Here is a 21877-nt window from a genome sequence, read left to right as displayed (position 1 = left end):
ACCCTCATGGCTCTTTCTTATGTTCTCAAGGTACTGTCTGTAGCCACTTTGGGATCAGGAAGAAATTTTCCTCCAGGCCAGATTGGCTAGGAATTCTGGAAGTTTTTTTCTTTGCTTTTGGCTCTCACCATAGAGCAGGGATCACTGGGGGTATGTGCATAGGGGGTTGGACTACATGACTCTTGAGGTGCCAACTCTGCTTCTATGAATTATATTGGGAACAGTCCACTTTAGGGCTAATTATTCTGTTTTACACAATGCATGATGGATAGGAGACAGAGGGGCAAATTACATGTACTTTGCAAACAAATACAACAGTGAGTCTACAAGGGTTAGACACCAGACTTTCAAACCAAAATGTGAAATTCAGTATTACAATATCACTACAGTACAAAGGCTGTACTATACTACATTTTAAATATGAATTGATTATTAAAGACTATTCATATACAATGTACTTTTTTGCAACTGGTATTTTATCAGCTGTACTAAGCATGACAATGAACATAATGCTAAAAAAATAGGCTGGACCCAAAGGTCAGTTCCCATTAATAGAAGTCACTTCTATCAGCAGAACAGAACTTCCTGACTCCCCTCTTGTGCTGCAGCCCAACAAGTTCCTGAGCTGCAACTTCGTAACAGGGGACCCTTAAGAGCAGCACAAAGGGTGAATTGGTGGTATGTGACAGGAAGGGAACATCAGTAAAAACCACCCTATTCCTTCTGCTGATTGAAACCAGCCTTGGAACCAACACATTTTCACTTTGTGTGAACCCATTTCCCCCTCGTCACTGCAGCCTTTTGTGCCCTATGGAATTTTGTCAAAAAACAAAATAGGAGACATAATTAATATTAGCATATATAACAGGAGCATTTAGGGTTTTTCATTGCTGTAAATTATATCATGAACTGCAGAATCTACCATCTAATGCAGCCCGCCAAACCCCACAATGTTCTTATAATGCACAGAGAAGTAACATTTTTGTAGGTCTTGTGAATATAAAATTCTCAAAATGTATCCAGCTTTGGTAAAAGGTTCACATTAGACATATGGATGGGATGTTCACAGTCAACATAACAAACTGCTTTAGATTCCCCACTGCTCTACCCCCTAAGCAAGTTCCATCTTCCATTCTAAACCACAAGTGGAAGGTACTCGAGCATTCATTCTCACCTTCTCCTTCTACCAGGAGCTTCCTGAGATCTGAACAAAGTTGATGCAGAGATTAATTCACTCCCAAGCACAAAATTCCATAGAGCACAGAGGACTGCTGTGAAGTGTGGAAACTGGGCATCATCATCCCCACTTCCCTTTTGCACAAATGAGCCTCTTTGTTCAGTGGGCAGCAGAGCACACCTCTCCACAGAATCAGCCCCTTGTGGCCTTTTGACCAGGGTTTTCTGTGACTTTAAGCATCAACTTTTTGACATCTCAGGGAGATGGGAACTGCTCCAGTTCACAATCAGGCTTGTAGTTCATGGGATCCCCTAATCTATGAAAATTCTCAAAATCGAAAAAATAATCCTATTCAGAAGCAGTAATCAAAGGAGACCAATGTATAATAAACTGTTTACTTTGCTACAGTTCTAGAATGTAAAATATTGACAATAAAATTCTGGACTCGATACATGTAGGTCAAATCATTAAGATGATTTTGCTTACTGTGATGGGATTACATCAATTAACCTGAGGCAGATGCAGCAACTTAAACTATTTTATGAAGGTTCAACTGCATCACATTTATGGAAATACTTGTGGAACTGCCAAAAAACTACTATAAAAATCTTGGATCAAAATATTCCCCTCCCTGAAAGTTTTGCCCCAGATGCAAACAGAATCTTTCCTATATTCAGCTCAAAATGCATCATGCTGCTGCTTACGTTTTCTTTTACTTCTGCAATTGCTTTGAACACAAAACATTTTTATTTAGATGCTTAGCCTGGGTGTCACTGATGAAAATGAGTGTTTACTGTTAGTTAATGGACAAGGCAGCAATCTTAAAAAAGGTTCATGTGCATTATATTGTTCTCACCTGCATTGTGCTTTGCTAAGTATTTGTCTTTGTATTGCTTCTTTTTCTTTCCAAACCAAGTACAGCTTGCCTGTTGCTCCTGTTTAGTCTTCTCCATAGCAATACAAGCTACCCGCCTTGCAAGTGAAGAGGAAACAACTATCAGACTATTATTGTAGACATATTGGAATCCTCTTGAATAAAGCAGCGTTTGCAGTTACAGATACCCCCCACAATTAGTCTTTTCTGCATACTGAAATGTGGACAACTCACTTTCTTTTAATTACTAGGCTTAAAATTAACTTTCAAGGTTTCAAATTAGAATTTTAGGCAGCTATATTTTAAAGTACTTAATATACCCCAGCAGCAGACACCAGAAATAAGAAATTGCTTTTTAAAAGATAGTTGCCATTGAGGCAGATTAAGGTTGTGGTGTGTATGGCAGAAACAGTGTTTCCCCTTCCATTTTCCCCTCAGATAAAGTGGCAAGTTGGAAGGTATGCTACTCCTCTGTGTCTCCACTTGACAAGGTGGTACTGAATAAGAAGTCCTTCCTTTCTCAGAATTCCAAACACGGTAAGTAGAATTCTCATCTATATATGCATTGAGGGACAATGTGTGAATCAAGTCTATCTTGTCTATCCTCTATAATTTAATTGAGGAAGGTTCAGACTGAGTATGATTCACCAAACACTGGATGGCTGCTCCTATTCATCTTGCATTGGTACTCTTTACTCCAGATGGGCATTCAGTGCAGTATTAGCCACAGTTAAGAAGGGGAGGGGAAATCTGTGATACACATAGGGATACTTTTTCTTTTTTAGATATCCACAACACATCATAGTCTGTATCCAAACATATTCTTATGACAAAAGGGTTTCATTTTAAGAGGGTCACAATTTGTGCCAATTTCCTCCATCACCCTACAAGACCCCAGTTATTCCTGAGGGTCTTCTGACCTGCCCCCACCAACAAAATGTGGATGGGGGATCTAATAAGTAGGATAACTGATAGAAATTTTAAAAAGTATAAAGGGATTTCCGTTTTCTTAGCTACAAGGCCAATATAATTTTTGTTATATGTACCTGAGATTGAGATCCAAAGAGAGACAGTTGTGCTGGTGTTTTGACCACTCTATGACCTACAGACTTCCTGATCTCAGATCTTCCATCTCATCTGGTCCATCTCAGACCTTTATGGCTGCTATGACAACTACTTATCTACTCCAATGCACTATAGATCCAGTTGGAAAAATATCAAGCATTTTTGCTCCTGGAGCAAGTATTCTGTCTAAATAAAGAACCATACTTAAGATTATCTGAACTCTTCAAAAGTAGGACACAGATGAAATAAATGCATACAAAATCAGGAAGGACACAATCAAGATTGATTGCTCCGCTCTGGCCTGAACATCTAGGTATCAGTGGAATAACTGTATATGATATATTGTAGGCAGACCACAATCTTGATTAAATGCAGCTTTGGCTCTCCCTGCACAAGATTATCTATGTTGATCCTCCTGTAGAAACTGATAGATCTTATTGGTTTCCAGAATTTTTTGGAGCAGGTATTCACTAACACTAAAAGTCACTCTGTGAGAAAATAAAAAAACTGATTAGAATGACTAATACTGCACTAGCTAAACATTTACATTTTGGTAAGGTTCTACTCCTTGGCATACCAAGAAACTGAGTTTTTTGAAATGGTAGAGAAGGCAAGCGGAATGCAATAAATTCAAGTTTCAAGTCGAATCCAACTGAATGTGACCTTTTTGAAGGCCCTTGATAGTGATAGAAAGGAAAAATCTCCTTTCTAGCACAATTTTTTTCTGTGCAATATCACCTAGTTCAGTGATGGCGAACCTTTTTGAGACCGAGTGCCCAAACTGCAACCCAAACCCCACTTATGTATTGCAAAGTGCCAACCCGGCAATTTAACCTGAATGCTGAGGTTTCAGTTTAGAAAAAACCGGTTGGCTCTCTCTTCCTCTGCCCCACCAGCTTGAGCAGGGGCCAGTCTGCTCTAGCCTCCAGCAAGTCCTGCGCGCACTGCTCTGTGCCTCTCTAGCATCTCTGCCTCCTCTGCACCCCCCTCTCACAGCAGCCTCCCAGAGCACAGGCACCAGGCCTGCCAGCCAAGTCCTCCCTGCTCACCACAGTGCATGCACCTCATGCTCAGTGGCCAAGGCCAGCTTAGATGTGTGTGTGTATGGGTGGGGGGGGGTGATTTTCCGCCCCCCCCATGATGAACTCTGTGTGTGCGTGGCCACAGAGAGAGCTCCAAGTGCCACGTCTGGCACCCGTGCCATAGGTTCACCTAGTTGAGCTCTTTTGTGTGGTTAAGGAGATGCTGTCTCTCCCAGGTGGAATATCTGCCATGGATCTGCTTTGCCAGGTATTTCATTTTTCATGCTTTGAATCAATAGGGTATTCAGGAAAATACATGTGCTTAACTGGTTTACTGTATCCCCACCCAATCCTTAGGTAAGAATTGGACCCTTCCCCATGAATAGTTAAAAGTTACACTAACATATTGGGTGGGCAGTTGGAGAACACTACTTATGCATTATTGAACATGGGGATGATGTTACTTCTTCAGAAGGTGACAGCAGTCTACCAGGAGACTAGTCTATAGTTTAGTATATACCACCCAGTGTCTGCTCCCTATTTATTTGCAAGATAGTGGAAAAGGTTCCCTCACATTGTTCTGCCTTCCAGCCTGTATTTGGGATGGCTTTAGCAGTCCTGGTAGTCAGTCTGCCAAAAGGGGACAAATGGAGACCCACATTGTTTAAATTCCTGGATTTTGCAGAGGCTTATAATATGGCTAATCATCAATTTCTGGTGGATTGCCTACAATGCCAATAACAGCGGTTGGTTTCTTTCATGGTGGAATACTAAAGTGGGGGATGATGGGGAAATGTTTCTCTACCACATGGAAGTTGCTAGCCTGGGTTTTTCCAGAAACCCTACCACAGTTACACTGCTTGCCTTTTATTTTATCAACTGTCCAAGAGTATGCGTGCCTGCACTTCTTACAACAGGTAGTTTGCAAGTATTTGGGCACAGCGCATCATCACAGGATTCAGTGATAAGCTGGTCCAACAACCACTCCAGCTGATGAGAACATAATTCACCACTGCTTTTGTTTAATAGCCAGGGAATAAAACGTTTAAAATACCAAATAAGTTTTGACACACCCATTGTATATGGTTAGCACAGTAACATTATTTTTCTAGAACAAACAACTTACCATTCCTGAAGCTCAGGAGAAGGAATGAGGCCAGCAGTTCCATTTTTTGAATTCTCTAGTTTACCCTGCCACCAATTATGATCATCTTTGCTAATAATCTGAATGATATCACCAACTCTGAATCTGATTCCAGCTTCTTTGCAGGGAATAAGGTCATCCTTTGCTGGGTCATATTCAAATTGTGCTCTCACGTATATCTATAAAACAGGAGATTGACATACTGCAATGTTAATATAATCAAAAAAGTTAATTTCCTGTCTTGCTGCCACACCGTGCTTATGTCCAAAAATAAACAAAAAACCCCAAAAAGATGGAAAGAAGCATGCTGATTGTGATTATGATGATACCTTTGCATTTCTAGTATTTCCACATGAAAAGCAATTTCAGTTTATAGGAACTATTACAACTACTGCTTTGTTCATGTGAGAAATATTCCTGATTACTAAAAATGTTAACAGAAATCTGCATATTAATCAAATGTACCTTATTATAATCTTAAAATGTATGTGGATTACACAAATTCCATTATTCAAAATTCTCTTATAATTGGCATGCACCATATATTAACTAAACTGATTCCATCTTATTTTGAATTACGGATGCAGGTAATTCATCCTTAAAGAGATCTAACATTGATGTTTCAAAGCTGTTTTTGCAATTTTGTCCATCTGCTATATATCTACCCTCCCTTCAAAGTTGAGTTCAGTCTCTGGAACCAGCAGAAAGGAGCAGCAGTGGACAAGGCATCTGGGCCAGGAAGAACAGAGTGACTCTGGTGTTCATTTTGGAGGGCTTTTCTCAAAGCCACATCTTTTAAAACAGTGTATTTTTAACAGGGGTTTGCAGGGGTTATCTCTTTTTCTCCTTAAGGCTACTAGGGAGCTGGAGACTGCTGGAGGTGGGGCTGAACAGGGGTTAACAGGAGGTTACTTCCTTGTCCCAATGGGCTGCTAAAGGTGTGGGCTCCTGAGAGGTGAGTCATTCAGTCTTTTTTTAGGTTCAGTCTCAATATGAATATGTATTGAAATTTCAGCGCCAAGCAGCAATTTCTTTCTTTTTTTTTTTTCTTTAAAAATAAATAAATTAATTAATTAATAAGGACATTTTTTGAGGGATAGTAGGGGTACAGATAGCTCCAGTAAGGGCACTAGACTAAAAGTTTAATATCTAAATATCTAAACAAAAGCAGATATGAAGGCAGGAAGTTTTCCAGCAGGGGATGGGGCTTGCCAAGTGTTTTGCACTGAGTGTCACATTGTATGGGTGTGCCCTCGCTGCAATGAGCTCCTGGCACTCATGAACGTGTCCGCTCTCTTGAAGCTGGCAAGGTGGCAGACCTGGAGAAGCTGGGAGAGAGGCAGAGAGGGCAACAAACAAGGCTTTCAGGGACCTTAGAGCAGCCGGGTCCCACTTCCCAAGGTGACATCTCTTCAGATGTCATGGAGAATGAGAGTCTGGGTGACAGAGGGTGCCAGGTTCTGAGGTGGGGGGAAGATGCTCCTCCTTAGATGGGATCCCTTCCTTAACTGGCAGGATCAGCTATCCTCTCGCACTGAGGATACCCCTCGGGGAGGTGGGGGGCTCCTTGTAGTGGGTGATTAGATCATCAGGAATATAGAGAGAGTTGGGTTTGTGACAGGCGTGATGACCGTGATGGTGACTTTGCTCTGCCTGGTAAGGCTAAAGTTGCCATGGATGTCATCACGCCACGCCTAGATAGGCTGTTAGGACAGTGCTGGGGTGGAGTCAGCAGTTGTGGTCCACATTGGGTACCACCAATGACATTGGGAAATGCAGCCGAGGTTCTGGAAGCTAAATTTAGGCTGCTAGGAAAAGGTTAAAATCCAGGACCCCAAGGTGGCATTCTCTGAAATGCTACCCGCTCCACGCCAAGCAGGGCTTGGTAGCTAGGGCAAGTGCTAGAGATACAGGGTCTCAATGCATGGATGAGAAGGTGGTGCAAGGCAGAGGGTTTCAGCAGATTTGTCAGGAACTGGGAACCTTTTGGGATAAGGCAGGCCTGTACAAAAGGGACGGGCTTCATCTTAACCAAAGAGGGAACCAGGCTGCTGGCGCTTCAACATTAAAAAAAAAGGTGGCAGAACAGCTTTTAAACTGATTCCTGGGGGAAAGCCGACAGGAGCTGAGGTGGTGACTTCGGTTCGGAATATTGGTAGAGAGTCCATGGGGATGCAGACAGAGAAGGAGGTTTTTTTTAAATCAAATCCACATACAAGTGGAGGAACATAGCAATGTGATAAGGTGATAGTGTCTACAAAAAGGCTAGAGGGCAAAACACATAAATCCCAGGTTAGGACAGAGACAGAGTATACAAGCGTCCCTATGCTAATAGTAGAAGCATCTCGGACCTAAAATGGGGAGCTTGGAGTACAGAGTTTTGAAGGAGGACATTGATATAGTGGGCAATTCACAGAGACATGGTGGAATCGAGGAGAACCAGCGGGATGCTAAGGTTATCCCAGGTTACAGGCCTCTACAGGAAGGATAGGACAGGGCGATTGGGGTGGGGTGGCCTCTCTACATCAAAGAGAGCATAGTGTCACATAAAATAGACAATGCAGGGGAGCTGATTCCTCTACAGAAGCACTGTGGATATCAATACCAGGGGTGAAGCATGGCTTAACATTAGGGAATTATATTATCGTCCCCCTGACCCGCCAAAGCACAAGAGGGGACTCTCCTGAGGGATGGAAAAAGAAATTAGAGAGGGCCAACAAAAAAAGCAAAATGTCGCGGGTAATGGGCGCATTTTAACTATCCCCATATAAATCTGGAAAAAATGTACGTTCAGGCTTCATGTAGTAAGGAGAGAACATTCCTGGATATGCGAAATGACTGTGGCTTAGAAGCAGATGGTTGTAGAACCAACCAGGGAGATGTGGGATCCTAGATCTAATTCTATGTGGGACCCAGGACCTGGTGCGGGAAGTCAAGAAAGTGTTGTTGAGCCGATAGGGAACAGCTTAATTTCACAATGCTGTCATAGATTCAGGTGATCTCTGCATGCTAACAAGTGACAACTACTAATGTAGTTACATTCACAGAAAGGGAAATTTCTCAAAGATGAGGGGGGATAGTGCGCAGGAAGCTGGAAAGGGAAAAAAAAAATCAAGAGAGCCAAAAATGTCCAAGATGCTTGGAGGTTATTTAAAAAATGACAGTCTTAAAAGCTCAATCCTGGAATGTGTCTCCACCAGGTTTCAGGAAAGGCAGCTACTTCAGTCCAAAAGAAAGCCACCATGGTTAACAAGGGACGCTTGAGGAAATTATTAGGGAAAAAAAGATGTCTTTTAGAAAAATGGAAGTCCCAAACTTAACTGATAAAGAATACCAGAGAGAACACAAATGGTGGCAAAAGAGAAGGCCAAGTTAGCTGTAAGGGAGGCAAAAAAGGATTATGAGGGGAACGCATGGCTGTGAACAACATCAAAAAAACCAGCAACAAAACAGTTCCTTCAAGTACATCAAAAGCAGGAAGCCAGCAAGGGAAGCTGCAGGCCCAAGCTAGGATGACAAACAAAGGAACAAAGGGTGTGCTAAAAGATGACAGGGATGATTTTGCAGAAAAGCTGAATGAAATTCTTTGCATCTGTCTTCAACGCCTTAAGAGGAGGTGAGGAAAATTCCTGCACCTGGAACCAAGCTCTTAGGGAGGCTGGTAACCGGTGGAACTAGAATCTAAGATTAGTGGTGTAGTCAAGGAAGAAGTTCTGGCAGCCATTGATAAACTAAATGCTACCACATCCCCTGGCCCAGATTGCATTCACCCAAGAGTTCTTAAAGAGCTTCCAAGCATGAAATTGCTGATCTTTCCTCAATTTTAATATGCAACTTATCCTTGAAATCAGGCTCCATCCCTGAAGACTGGAAGATGGCCAATGTCACACCAATCTTTTAAGAAAGGGATCTTAGGGGAACCTGGAAAATTACAGGCCAGTCAGTTTGACATCTAAGTTCCTGGTAAATTAGTAGAATCTGTCCATTAAAGATAACATTATAAAACATGTACAAAAGCAAAACCTCGCTGAGAAAGAGTCAGCATGGCTTTCGCAGAGGCAAATCCTGTCTTACAAACTTACTTCAGAGTTCTTTTTTGAGGATGTAAATAGGCATGTGGATAAGGGGCAAACCCAGTGGACATTGGTCTACCGGATTTCCGCGCTTTTGACAAAGTTCCTCACCAGAGACTATTGGAAGAAAACTCAGCAATGAAGGAAAATAAGAGGGGAAGTCCTCCTATGGATTAAAAACTGGTTGATGAAACAGGACGAGCAAAGTGGGTGTAAATGGGAAATTCTCACAATGGAGAGATGTGGGGATGCAGTGTCCCCTGCTGATCCGAAGATTGACAGATCTCAGTGCCTTTAACCTATTCATAAAATGACTCCTGGAAGTAGGGGTGGGTAGTGTGGTGGCTGTTTGCAGATGATCACCAAATTATGTAGAAGGGTGGTGAGAAACCACAAAGGATTGCGAGGAGCTCCGCCTTTGACCTTGATAAATTAGGTGAGAGGGCTAAGAAAATGGCAAATGCAGTTCAATGTAGCAAAATGCAAAGTGATGCAACATAGGGGCAAAAAATCCAAACTTCAAATACATCGCTTGCACAGGGGTCAGTGCGCTATCAGTCACCGGTGACCAGGAAAGGGATTCGGGGCCGCCTTAATTGATAGTTCCATGGGAATGTCAACCCAATGTATGGCAGCTGTGAAAAGGCAACCTTCTATGCTGGGGATAATCATAGGAAAGGAATTCGATAATAAAACTGCAAAGATTGTCATGCGCGTTCTTATATAAAGACGCGGTGCGACCACACTTGGAGCAATACTGTGTAATCAGTTCTGGTCACCACATCTCAAAAAGGATATTGAAGAGATAGAAAAAGTGCAGAGAAGGGCAACGAGGATGATTGAGGGACTGGAGCACCTCCTTACAGAGGAAAGGCTGCAGCGTTTGGGGACTCTTTAGTTTGGAGAGGAGACGTCTGAGGGGGGATATGATTGAAGTCTATAAAATTATGCATGGGGTAGAAAATGTTGACAGAGATAAATTTTTCTCTTTCTCACAATACTAGAACCAGGGGGCATTCATTGAAAATGCTGGGGGGAAGAATTAGAACTAATAAAAGGAAACACTTCTTCACGCAACGTGTGATTGGTGTTTGGAATATGCTGCCACAGGAGGTGGTGATGGCCACTAACCTGGATGGCTTTAAAAGGGGCTTGGACAGATTTATGGAGGAGAAGTCAATTTATGGCTACCAATCTTGATCCTCTTTGATCTGAGATTGCAAATGCCTTAACAGTCCAGGTGCTCGGGAGCAACAGCCGCAGAAGGCCATTGCTTTCACATCCTACATGTGAACTCCCAAAGGCACCTGGTGGGCCACTGCGAGTAGCAGAGAGCTGGACTAGATGGACTCTGGTCTGATCCAGCTGGCTTGTTCTTATGTTCTTATGTTGCGATATATCCCCAAAATTGTGTGCCCATTGATGAGTGGATTCCCAGGGAAATCATGGGTTTAAGTAGGGAGCTGCACTGAGTGGGAGGAATTAATGAAAATCACCTTCTTCTTCAAGTAAAACAGGAGATTAGGATCCAGATTCTAATCACTGGCTATCTGTACATCTTTCTTTACAATTTATTCTCAGGAATACATTGTGAAATAATATGTACATTTCTTTTGTTTCAAATCTAAGGATGCTGCATTTCTGGCCTGAAAATAAATCTGTCATAATTAGTTTACTTGAATACCTAAAAGATGACCAAATGAGACTAAACAATCTCATTTAATATTAATTCTATCATGTGGAAAGCTTACAAGTCACATTCTTGACTGAAGACCAAGTTTGAAATACGCTGTTTGAAATTCCCCTGAAGAGAAGTCAGGGCCAAAAGCAGATGACACACTTTAAAAAAATGATCTGTAAGAATCTGAGCATACGTTGGGTTGTATTTTCTTAAGGGGAACACAATCAATGAATGCATAGCATATCCAATCAACGTGTCAATGGAAAATGTTACCCTGGCTAAGTGGCTGGGTGCAACTCACCACACTATATAAAGCACAGCTGGCTGCTTTGACACAGGCTCCAACTGTTGCTGAAAAATCTACTACTGTTGCAGACAACAGAAGCAAATAATATAAAGGATATCTATATTTGATGACTTAGGTCCCAACCTGTGAAGCACTGAGTTCCAAAAATGGGGATTATAGCTACTGCAATATATACAGGTAAAATACAGATACCGTATATATTCCCCTTCCAAATATGCCATTAAAATAAGTGAGGATCATAATAAATTCACATACTACTTATAGTTACATCCAATAATAAATATATTTTTGTGTATAGTATCTGTAGGAGTGGTGTTGTCTTATATTCAGTGCTGTCTTCCTTTCAAGAAAATATGCTATGAAAATGCTAAACTTTTTGAAGAAATGGGACTCTATGAGGTTTTCAACTGACCTCCAAAGTACTTAGTTAACAAAAAGTTCATTATAATCAGCTTATGAAGTTATCTCTGACAAGAAGACATTGATTTTAACATGTGCTTTGCTTCAGTTTAGTCTAAATATCCAGTGCTATGTTCTCCTAAAACTAAATGAAACAAAATGAGATGGATAGTTTTTCATGTAATCTTTGTCAAAAACAGAAAATGAAAGAACAGACTGACTCAGACTAACTTTCATTATACCGTGGGCTACCATGCAGTGAACCAACTTGACTCTTCTGGGCAAGACCTAAAAAGCATTCCTTCCTGAAACTGATCTGTAAAGAAATTTCAAATACTCCTCTCCTTGGCTACTAAAATATATAAGAATACAAGAGGAGGGCCTGCAATTTATACCCATTATTGGATAGGACTTTCAATAAAGGGCATAAATCACAGGAAGGTTCCCACTGCATATTAGGAATTTTTAAATTTTACAGTAAGAGTTGTGATACAGTGGAATCAGCTACCCAGGCAGGTGGTGAGCTCCCCCGCACTGGCAGTCTTTAAGTGGACAAACACTTGTCTGGGATATTTTAGGCTGAATCTGAATTGAGCAGGGGGGTTGGACTAGATGCTTGTATGATCCCTTCCAACTCTATGAGTCTATAAAATATGAACAGTTGGTGTGATGCAGTGACTAAAAAGGCAAACCAGTTTTGGGGCGTATCAAGATGATGCCCTAGTCCTGCTATACACTGCATTGACTAGGCTGCGTCTGGAACATTGTGTGCCATTCTGGAGATCTCACTTAAAAAAGGATGTAGACAGAATGGAGTGGGTACAGAGCAGAGCAATGAAGATGATCAGGGGACTATAGTCAAAGCCCTATGAAGAAAGGCTGAGGGGGATCATGATTGCTCTCTTTTAAGTATTTGAAGGGCTATCGCTTCGAGGGAGTTTGTTCCTGCTGGTAGCAAAGGATAGGACTTACAATAATGAGTTTACACTATGGACACAAAGGCTGAATATTAGGGAAAAATGGCACTATTGTGAATCAACCATGTGAGCAAAACATAAAATGGAAGAGGTTTGTAGAATTAAGAACAGCACACAATGGATTATCAATTTTGAGATGGTAAGGAGCGTTTGTTACTAAGAAGCTAAGTTAAGAAAGCTTCCACGGGGAATCGCTATTCACCTGTCGTCCTTTTGGTTGTGTTGTCGATGGCAAGTCCTGCAGAATAAAGCCAACCCAGGAAAAGAAATTTTCATTTTATTTTAAACACACAGTACAAAAGTTGTATTGTTACAACAAAAAGCCAACTTGGAAGTATTAACAATTTATGCATTTTAAATATATATATAATTTCATAGAAAATATGTCAAACCCAGGCTGTTTAGCAGCAAGCTGAAGAAAGCAGGTAAAGTTTAAGCAGATAGAAAATGTGCTTTTAATAGAGAATTCAACATCTTCAACACAAAAGCACCTGTAAGAGAAGGAAGTTGGAGGAGACTCCTTTCTCAGTTTACAATTCTAATGATAGAATATCCTTTAAAATATGGGATAGTTACAGTAATACGTTTTGTCACAAAAATTTGAAAGATACTGTGTCTAGTTATTGGCTACCTATTTAACAAGTTGATTTAACTAATACAGGGTTAAAATTACTTGCAATCCAATGCATTTTAGATTATCTGTAAATCAATTACCACTTTAAGTAATCATAACTGCAGTACTTTAAACAGCATAAAGATTTGCTGATCTTTAAATTAGTGAAAAGTTCACAGAAAAGCCGATTTCTTAACAAAATATTTATGTTGACAGTACAAATTGCAGAGACATTGCAGTAAGATGTCTCTACCAGTGATTTCTAACATTTTATCAAATACATTCAAGGACAAATTATAAATATTGAAAGCATCAACTATTATGTCTAAAAGTTCCTTTTTGCCTGAACATATAGCTAAAAAGAAAGTACTTTGTGTTAAAGATGTGATGTTAATAGCTTGGCTTATAAATGCAGTTTAAAGCCAGTTCCTTTTACTTTTCATATCCAGGCAAGGCTCATATTTCACAAAATATGTGCACATACCACAACAGCAGAGGACACACCAATTCCTTAACTCAGATAGCGGAAACCAATACTGCAATCTAGTAACCTTTAAAAAAACAAAAATGTCCAGGTCTTGAAACCCCCCAAATACCTGCTAATGTAAATATTTTGCTTGAAAACACTATTTCAAAACCTTCAGAATAGATAGTCTCTCTCTCTCTCTCTCTCTCTCTTTCGTTTTTTGCTTAGTTTTGAACGTCAGGATGAGAGGAATGATAACCATATTTCAGGAATGAGTGAATTTTTACATTACAGCTGAATGAAACTCATTAAACAGATTTTAATGAGAAGATTATGCTGCTGAATAAATAAACCCCTGGATGAGAGAAAATGGGGAATTAGACATCTAAGAATTGAATTTTACTTCATCAGAAGAATACAGTTTTCCACTGAGCATGTCATCATAACAGGAATGGTAGATGACTACCAACAAGATTTGTACCAACACTCTCTGTCTAGAACGGGAGGTCTTACCGAAACAGAATTGTTAATGCTGCTATGACCATTAGCTGGGGACTGTCTGGATGTAGAGGGGGAATCTCTCTGAAATAAGACACAAGGTTCATTATCACACAACACTACTACGGAACACAGCTATATTCAAATCAACAGTTGAATTCACAGACTTGAACCATTTTTAAGCATTTTCATCCCTGGAAGGTTTTATATTTTAAACTGTTCACGTTTCTTAAAATATAAGCCTTGCTCATAAGCCTAATGTCCTGAAGATCTGGAAAGGTTTTATTCTGAAGAATACTATCACAAGAGTATCAAAATGCTAAAACTGATTCATGTTGAAAAAAATGTTCAAAATTCTTGCAAAATATGATTATTATTTTTTAAGATAGGTGCCCTGAATGGACAAAACTGATTTCAAGAAAACAATACATTGAGGTTTTTTTCTTGGTTTGTATATTATGGCAATACTTTTTAGCCATGGTAATGTCACTGCCTTTTCAGAGTCTGAAATTAGTATGTGTCAAGATTAAGATAGGAATATGGTTTTAAAAAATGTCTAAGTTATGCAGGGCTTTGAAAATATTAAGATAATAGTTCTTTTCTGTTGAGGTATGTAGTATATAACGAAGGCCCATATAAAAGCCTCAACTATATGTACACTTATTTCTGCAGTAATATATTACAGAAAAACTAAGACAAAGACACAGGATTTGGATATGTCACTCTGGCAGTGTTGAACATTGGACAAGATTTACAAAGATGTTTTAATCCATATTAAACATTTGTGACCATACGCACTCGTTATAAAGGCCAGTGACCACTCACTCTGTAAAAATACATAGTGAAAAAAATCTTGAGATATAATATAGCAACATAAGTGGATAATTACATATGTGTGTATATTTTCACTTACCAATACATGCATATATACAATGAGGGATAGCTGAATATCTTTGGGAGTTACCCACACCAATGTGATCAGAAGTGGCCCTCTGTTAAACAAATGGGACCAAGGAGAAGATGCTGAAGAGCCTTTGTGCTTGGGGCCAAATGTTATTCTATCCTTTAATTAAGGAAAAGCTGAATCCAATAGTGTCCTGAAGACCAACAAAACTTCTAGGTACTGATGAAGGGAACGTTGACTCTGGAAAGCTTACATCTGGAAATCTTGTTGATCTTTAAAGTGCTATTGGACTTGGATTTAGCTTTTCTTCTGCTGACCAACATGGGTCTTGCCTGAAATTCTGTTGAGGGACATCTGCCTGAGAATACTTTCGGGAAGCATTGTTGGAATTTCTTTTTAGGAAAATGCCTCAGAAATTACAATTTACATAGCTTTTTATGGTTGGCTATTGTTAGATTTCTTGCCATGTTTGGCAACTCTCAACCCTGCCCAGAGACATCCTCAGATACACGTTATTGAAAATTAGTAAGACAGACCAAATACTAAGACAAAGAACAGGCTAGAGATTTGCAGAATCTCTTAGGTGTTAATTACACACTGCATGCAAATGCATGTAGCAGAACCCTGAGTCTGTGTGTTTTTTTAATTGCTTTATTGAGGAGGGGAATATCGAATAGAGAAACAGAGGGTGAAGGGAAATATAAGGTTTTCCTCATTGTTAATCTTCCTGAAGTTACTACTTCACACATTTTTCTCCTATAGGGATCCTTATGTATGTTCATTCAAATTTTGAAGTCTTGGAGGGGTAAGCAGTAGAGAAGTGGTAGGCAGAAAAAGGATTAAGCATTTCTCTGCTGCCACCTATTTTTTCAACACTGCACCCTTCCATAGTTAGTTTTTAATAGAGTTGACACTGAGGATCTATTACACACATGTTACTCATAATGTATTTAGTCCCTTTACACAGCAGTTTTTGAAAAGCAGGTTAAACATTATGCAGGGAAAGCTTAGAGCAAGATCCCTCCTGTTCAGGAATGAAATGTGATTATCCTGGAATAGAACTACTGGTTCACTTTCCATTTGTAGGCTTCTTTACTATAGTCAAAAGCCTTGACTTGATCTGAACAGTATTCTGGAGAAAGGAAAGGAATTTTTTTCTACCTGCTGGAAGTGGCTGGTAGTTCCTTATAAGGGATGAAAACAAGAAATGTATGTAGAAAACTGAGAGAAGATCATACACATGCACACTGTTCTGACATCTACTGATTCTTCAAATGCCCGATGCCAATAAAGGCTTACTTGACTTGATTCTTCAAATTACTTCCAGGGTTTGGTTTTAAACTGAAGGTATTCTATAATCAATAACCTCAATCACCAAATGAAGCTATTTGAACATTGATTAATTTGCCCTTGTTCAGCTATTTGACATACTAATAAGTCTATGAACTGTCATGTAACTCTCTAAATAGTAAGTCTGTGAGGACAATCACAATATTAATTTATTTAATTCGTTTATATCTTGCCTATTTCCCCAATGGGGACCCAAAGCAGCTTACATCATTCTCTTCTCCATTTCATCCTGTGAGGTATATTAGGCTGAGAGTGTGACTGGGGCCAGGCCATGCGATGAGTAATATGAAGCAAAATTTGTAAAAATGTGGCTAGAATAAATAGAATGCTCCAGTGCTTTGAAGTATTCTCATTATTACAAAAATACAGCATAACACAGAACTGTGAGAAAAGTGTTATTAAATACACACAGTGATGCACAGTTTAGTTAGTTTTCATGCTTACAATCCTTATAGCATTAAAAGAATGCTACAGAGCAAAAGTGGGCTTGATATGACTGTGTTGGGTTAGAACAGGATGTTTTGTTTATTATGTAATGATCAAAACAAAAATATGACTCTTCTGAAAGCATATTAATCCATGCTCAAAAAAGAAACATGTTGAAACAGAGGGCAGTCACACTCTCCCAGTAAAGTGAGGTAAATAGCCTCGATTTTTAAAAGTGTGGAAATTAATTCCTAACACCTCTACAAAGTTTAGTTTACCTAGGTTACACAGAAATGAGAGATTAACAGACCTTTAGAGCCTGAGGCAGGCTGCAGCACCACTTGAGTACTGCCCCGCCACCTCCAGGAGTGCTTCTTGGCTTGGGCTCTATGGTAAGGTGACCAGATTGTCACCTTTGTAAACTGGGACCCGGCTGGCTGTGCGCTCCTGCGGCCGCGTGCGCGGGAGGCTGCCGCACTGCCTTCTGGGGCGTGCCCCAGAAGGCAGTCCAAAAATCGGGACAGTTCAAAAAACCCGCGGGACGCGGGACAAATTGTTTTTAAGGCGGGGCTGTCCTGCCAAAAGAGGGATGTCTGGTCACCATACTCTACGGGGTTATGCTACTACACAGTGTAAGCCTGAACCCTTAGAGCTGGTGTCCTGGTGGGCAAAGGCTGAGAGGAAGCCAACTAATGTCAGCTCCACCCCTGCCTGCTCCCAGCCACACTGGCACAGCTTTTTGCACCAGTGGGCCTGGACGAGGGTAGGTGCTTCTGGGTTGGGTACCACAGAGTGGCACAGCTCATTGCCACTGGGTTAAGTAACCCGCTGCTGGCGCATTTGCCCCTTGTCCCAGCAGGGATGGGGTTCCATGCCAGAATAGGGATGTGCCAGCTCCAGAGGGGGATTTGTTCCCCCCCTCTGGATGGGGCTGTTAGTCAAGCTTAAACTCTTCAATGGTTGAAGAACTCTCTATTGTTGATATTACAATACTAATATCTCCTATCTTTCTTCCAATATGGAACTTAAGGCAAATACCAAAGCACTGACAAGACACATACCTAGTTAGCCTCAGCGGGCTCCCAGGAATTAAGCCTTAGCTTCGGCGCCACTCTGGCGCAGGCGCGGTAGGCAGCGACCTATGGCACTCCAGATGTTCATGAACTACAATTGGCCATGCTGGCAGGGGCTGATGGGAATTGTAGTCCATGAACATCTGGAGTGCCATAGGTTTGCCACCACTGCCCTAGTAGATCTGTCTGAATGTAGTCTAAAGACTCAGCTGACCTAGGTAACAAACTTGGAGCAACAGTGACAGCTTAACAGCTATATTTGAAACTTCTACACATTTGTGTTGATTTGAACCCAAAACACCCTTTTCCTGGGAGGGAACAACTAACCCACAGGGATAAATGTTACATTATGTCTACTACTATTGGGTTTCACGGTCTGGCATGCCAGCATATTTCCTGCACATTAGTGTATTCTGCTACATACATATTTGCACAGAAACCATGTCATATTGGATATACACATATACTTTACTCCAGTGGTGGGATCCAAACATTTTAGTAACAGGTTCCCATGGTGTTGGGATTCAAACAGTGGTGTAGCGCCAATGGGGTTGGGCGGGGCATGATGGGGCATGGCCGGGCATTCCAGGGGCAGGGCATTGCTGGGCGGGGCTGTGGCAAGGACACAGTCACTGCGCCGGTCCTTGGGTGGGAAACGAATGCACGCAGGTGCAGGCTGCCACGCACGTCCTGCTAGACTGCTTCAAGTTCTGCACACTACTGCTGAGGAGCGGCGTAACTAAGACAAAAATCACATGGCAAAATCACCAATTAGTAACCCCCTCTCGGCACACACAAATAATTAGCAACCTGCTCTCGGGAACCTGTGAGAACCTGCTGGATCCCACCTCTGCTTTACTCTTACAAACTGACTTTACTTGCTGATATCATAGCTACTGATTCATTTTTACAACAACTAAAAAGATGAAATGTTGTACCACAGGGAACAAGCCTTATTAGAGTAGATAGGGCTATTTTACATATAACAAATGAAAAATGTGAAGTCTCCTTTATTAGAGGGGATTTGCACTTGTAGCTAAAAATATATTTATGCTTGCAGAAAGGAAGCTACATTTTCTAGCATGCTATATAACGAAGAGTGGCAATGAGCTTTCTATCTTCCTTTTGTTCCACATTTTTGATTAAAACAACCAATAATTGACTGCTGCTTTTTGAAAAATTTAAAACTGTTCTCTAAAATAGATGGTTAAAGATTTCCTATTAAATCTTTGTTAAAAATACATCTACATTCTCCTCTAACCTGTTGCAGAATTTTTTTTTATTCTTTATTTTATGCTTTTTGGCCTGTATATTCTAAGTTCTCTAATCAAAATCAAAACAAAGCCTTGACCAATATAATCTAAAAGGTAAGATTAACATGTATACCTCTAATTACAATCTTGGACATATAAAACTTCAAATCCACAGAAACCAACGGAAAATGAAAAAATCTGGCCTACTTTAAACTCCAAATATACTTACTTTCACAAATAATATATATTTATCATGGCATTTCCATTACGTCAAAGTTTTCACATGGAGGAGAGTCATGGTGGTAGTACTTAATATTTTGTTCTTGTACACAGTATCTCATTCAGCGAATCACTGTTGCTATTTCATTTCACAAAAATGGAACCTCTTATTCTTTAAAAAGCCATTTCAAGAAAACGTATTGCAGATATGAAAAATGACAGGCACGTTTTCTGTTTTGATACTGAAAGCATTCCAAGTCTGTCAATTGCACTGGCCAATATGATGCAATATATTATGATTTATCAGCCAGTACTTCAATTTCTTATACATTAAGGGACACTTTACACATGCTGAATAATGCACTCCAGTTCATTTTGGTGATTGCAAGTGAATTTTGCTGTTTCATACAATAAAATCCATTTGTAAAGTATACTGAAAATGCATTATTCAGCATATGTGAAAGTGCTCTAGTTTACAAATGAGAAAAAAATGGAAATTCTAACCTATCTCAAAGATGACACGATCCTGATATAAATCCAAGTAAAAATGAGCAAGTATTAAGATATGGAGAAGACAAACTCAAAATCACACTTCAACATCTGGAGGCAGTTACCAACACAAAGGATGTAATGTTGGCAGGATAATATTAAATATATTCCTGAGGGAGCAGATTTTGCTTCATGTGCCCATGGGATCAAGTCTGATGTCTCTTGGTAGCAAAATTGTATTTTGGATATAAGCCTGAATATTTCTTCATTAGTCAGAATCATTCTCTATATGTATTATTTTTGTTCAGTTCTATATGATACCAGGGCAGCTGTATTTGGGACAGAATCTGAGCAAATAGTTAACCAGGGTTGGGCTGAAATGTGGAACACAAACTGTTTGTATTATTAGTGCTACATGAACAAAAACCTCCCGTATAGCAAGTTGTTAAACCAAGGAGATACAGAGCTGTGATTGAACTTCTTGGGATTTTGGAGGGTAATATCAGGTTCTGGGAAATTTCTGGAAATTTTCATGGCAAAATGGCATAAAAGAAAAGGCTTCAATTCCTGTCCCTACAATGCTGAAGCCCTAATATGTATTTCTTCTGCCCAGGGCTGCTTTTGATTATTTAAAAAAACAGTGAGTGCCAAAAGTCAATCTCATCTAGTTTGACCCCCAGGAGACTTTTAAATGTTCTTTCTAATATGCCAAGGAATGTAATACCTCAAGTAACCCACTTCCTTTGGACATGTCAAATTTGTCATATCCCAGCCTTGATACTGATAAGATAAAATAATGCATACAATTTACATTTCTGAAGCTTACTGGTGGTCTGCTGTGAAACTTCAGCAACAATTGGTAGACGTACAGAAAAAGTTAAGCTTTTCCAACAACATCAAACCCACACTCCTTAGCTTTTAGTTATCTTCAAAATTAACCATTGTCGATTTTGTTCTTGAGTTGGTGTGGAAATACATTATGAGGGGGAACCTCCCCTGAAATTGAAACCCAGTTAAGATAAAATATTAATAGAAGAAATTGTGTCGTCTTGAAGATTCTACAGACAGGACACCACTTTCTCTTCTGGTGTCTATTTCCCCAATGTTGTATTCATGCTAGCTTTCAAAAAACACCTCCGAGTGAGGACTGGTTTTTAGACCTCGACCTCAATTAGCAGTAATCAGCCCATTGTACAATGTATCATTGTAGCTTTTTTATTCTAGTAGAGCTAAAAAAAATACCCTGCAACTAAAGGTACCAAACAATTCTGTCCACGTGAAACAAGTCTCAAAAAGATTTTTGCTTTAAGTTCCTCATTACAGCTTTTCTGGGTGATTTTGCCACTTTTTTGTGCACAACTATTTTTGATAGAATGCTGCATTTTTCAGGCAATCCGCCAGAAACATTCTCTTTGTGAAAAATATAGCATAACATGACCATTGCTACTGTGACTACTGTGAAGACTTTAGCTCCCATGTGTCACAGGCACCTACTGAATGTAGTTCATGAAGCCTTTTGTGATGGCAACATGACACCCACTTACCATCCTATGTGTTGTCAAGCTCTGTAACTCTTGCACAGGAGCCATGCTTTTAAAAGGGTGAAAAGAAGCATGACTCTCCTCCATAGAAAAGATAGCCACTTTCTATTTATTACAAATGTACTGGATGCTGTAATGTTGACACAGTTAAGTAATTGCAAGAATATATCCTAGTGGCTTAAATATTCTCATGGCAAATATTAAAACAATCAATTCCTACTGTAAAATTATGAATCTGTAATTTAAATTGCTGTTAATATATGTTACTGGAATCTAGGAACAATTGATACATTTGAGCATGCAGTATTTTAAAGTATGACATCACT

At 40.0% G+C, this 21877-nt stretch overlaps 1 protein-coding gene across 20 annotated transcripts in view; it reads right to left on the bottom strand.

The window, feature by feature from the left end:
* The window catches only part of CASK (calcium/calmodulin dependent serine protein kinase), a 199529-nt gene that overhangs the window by 25142 nt on the left and 152510 nt on the right, over positions 1–21877 (bottom strand). For 13 of the 20 annotated variants that reach the window (XM_048493380.1, XM_048493387.1, XM_048493382.1 and 10 more), the window contains 4 exons: positions 14312–14380; positions 12922–12957; positions 5265–5461; positions 2034–2149 (listed from right to left, as the gene is read on the bottom strand). In XM_048493380.1, coding sequence (XP_048349337.1) covers positions 2034–2149; positions 5265–5461; positions 12922–12957; positions 14312–14380 — 418 coding nt within the window. The remainder of the gene's footprint in view (positions 1–2033; positions 2150–5264; positions 5462–12921; positions 12958–14311; positions 14381–21877) is intronic. The other 7 variants (XM_048493389.1, XM_048493397.1, XM_048493398.1 and 4 more) reach the window with 2 other exon arrangements.

The sequence above is a fragment of the Sphaerodactylus townsendi genome, linkage group LG04 (genome assembly GCF_021028975.2).
Source record: "Sphaerodactylus townsendi isolate TG3544 linkage group LG04, MPM_Stown_v2.3, whole genome shotgun sequence".
Classification (NCBI taxonomy): Eukaryota; Metazoa; Chordata; class Lepidosauria; order Squamata; family Sphaerodactylidae; genus Sphaerodactylus; species Sphaerodactylus townsendi.
Note: the sequence above shows the minus strand (reverse complement) of the source record. Positions and strands in the feature narration are given on the sequence as shown.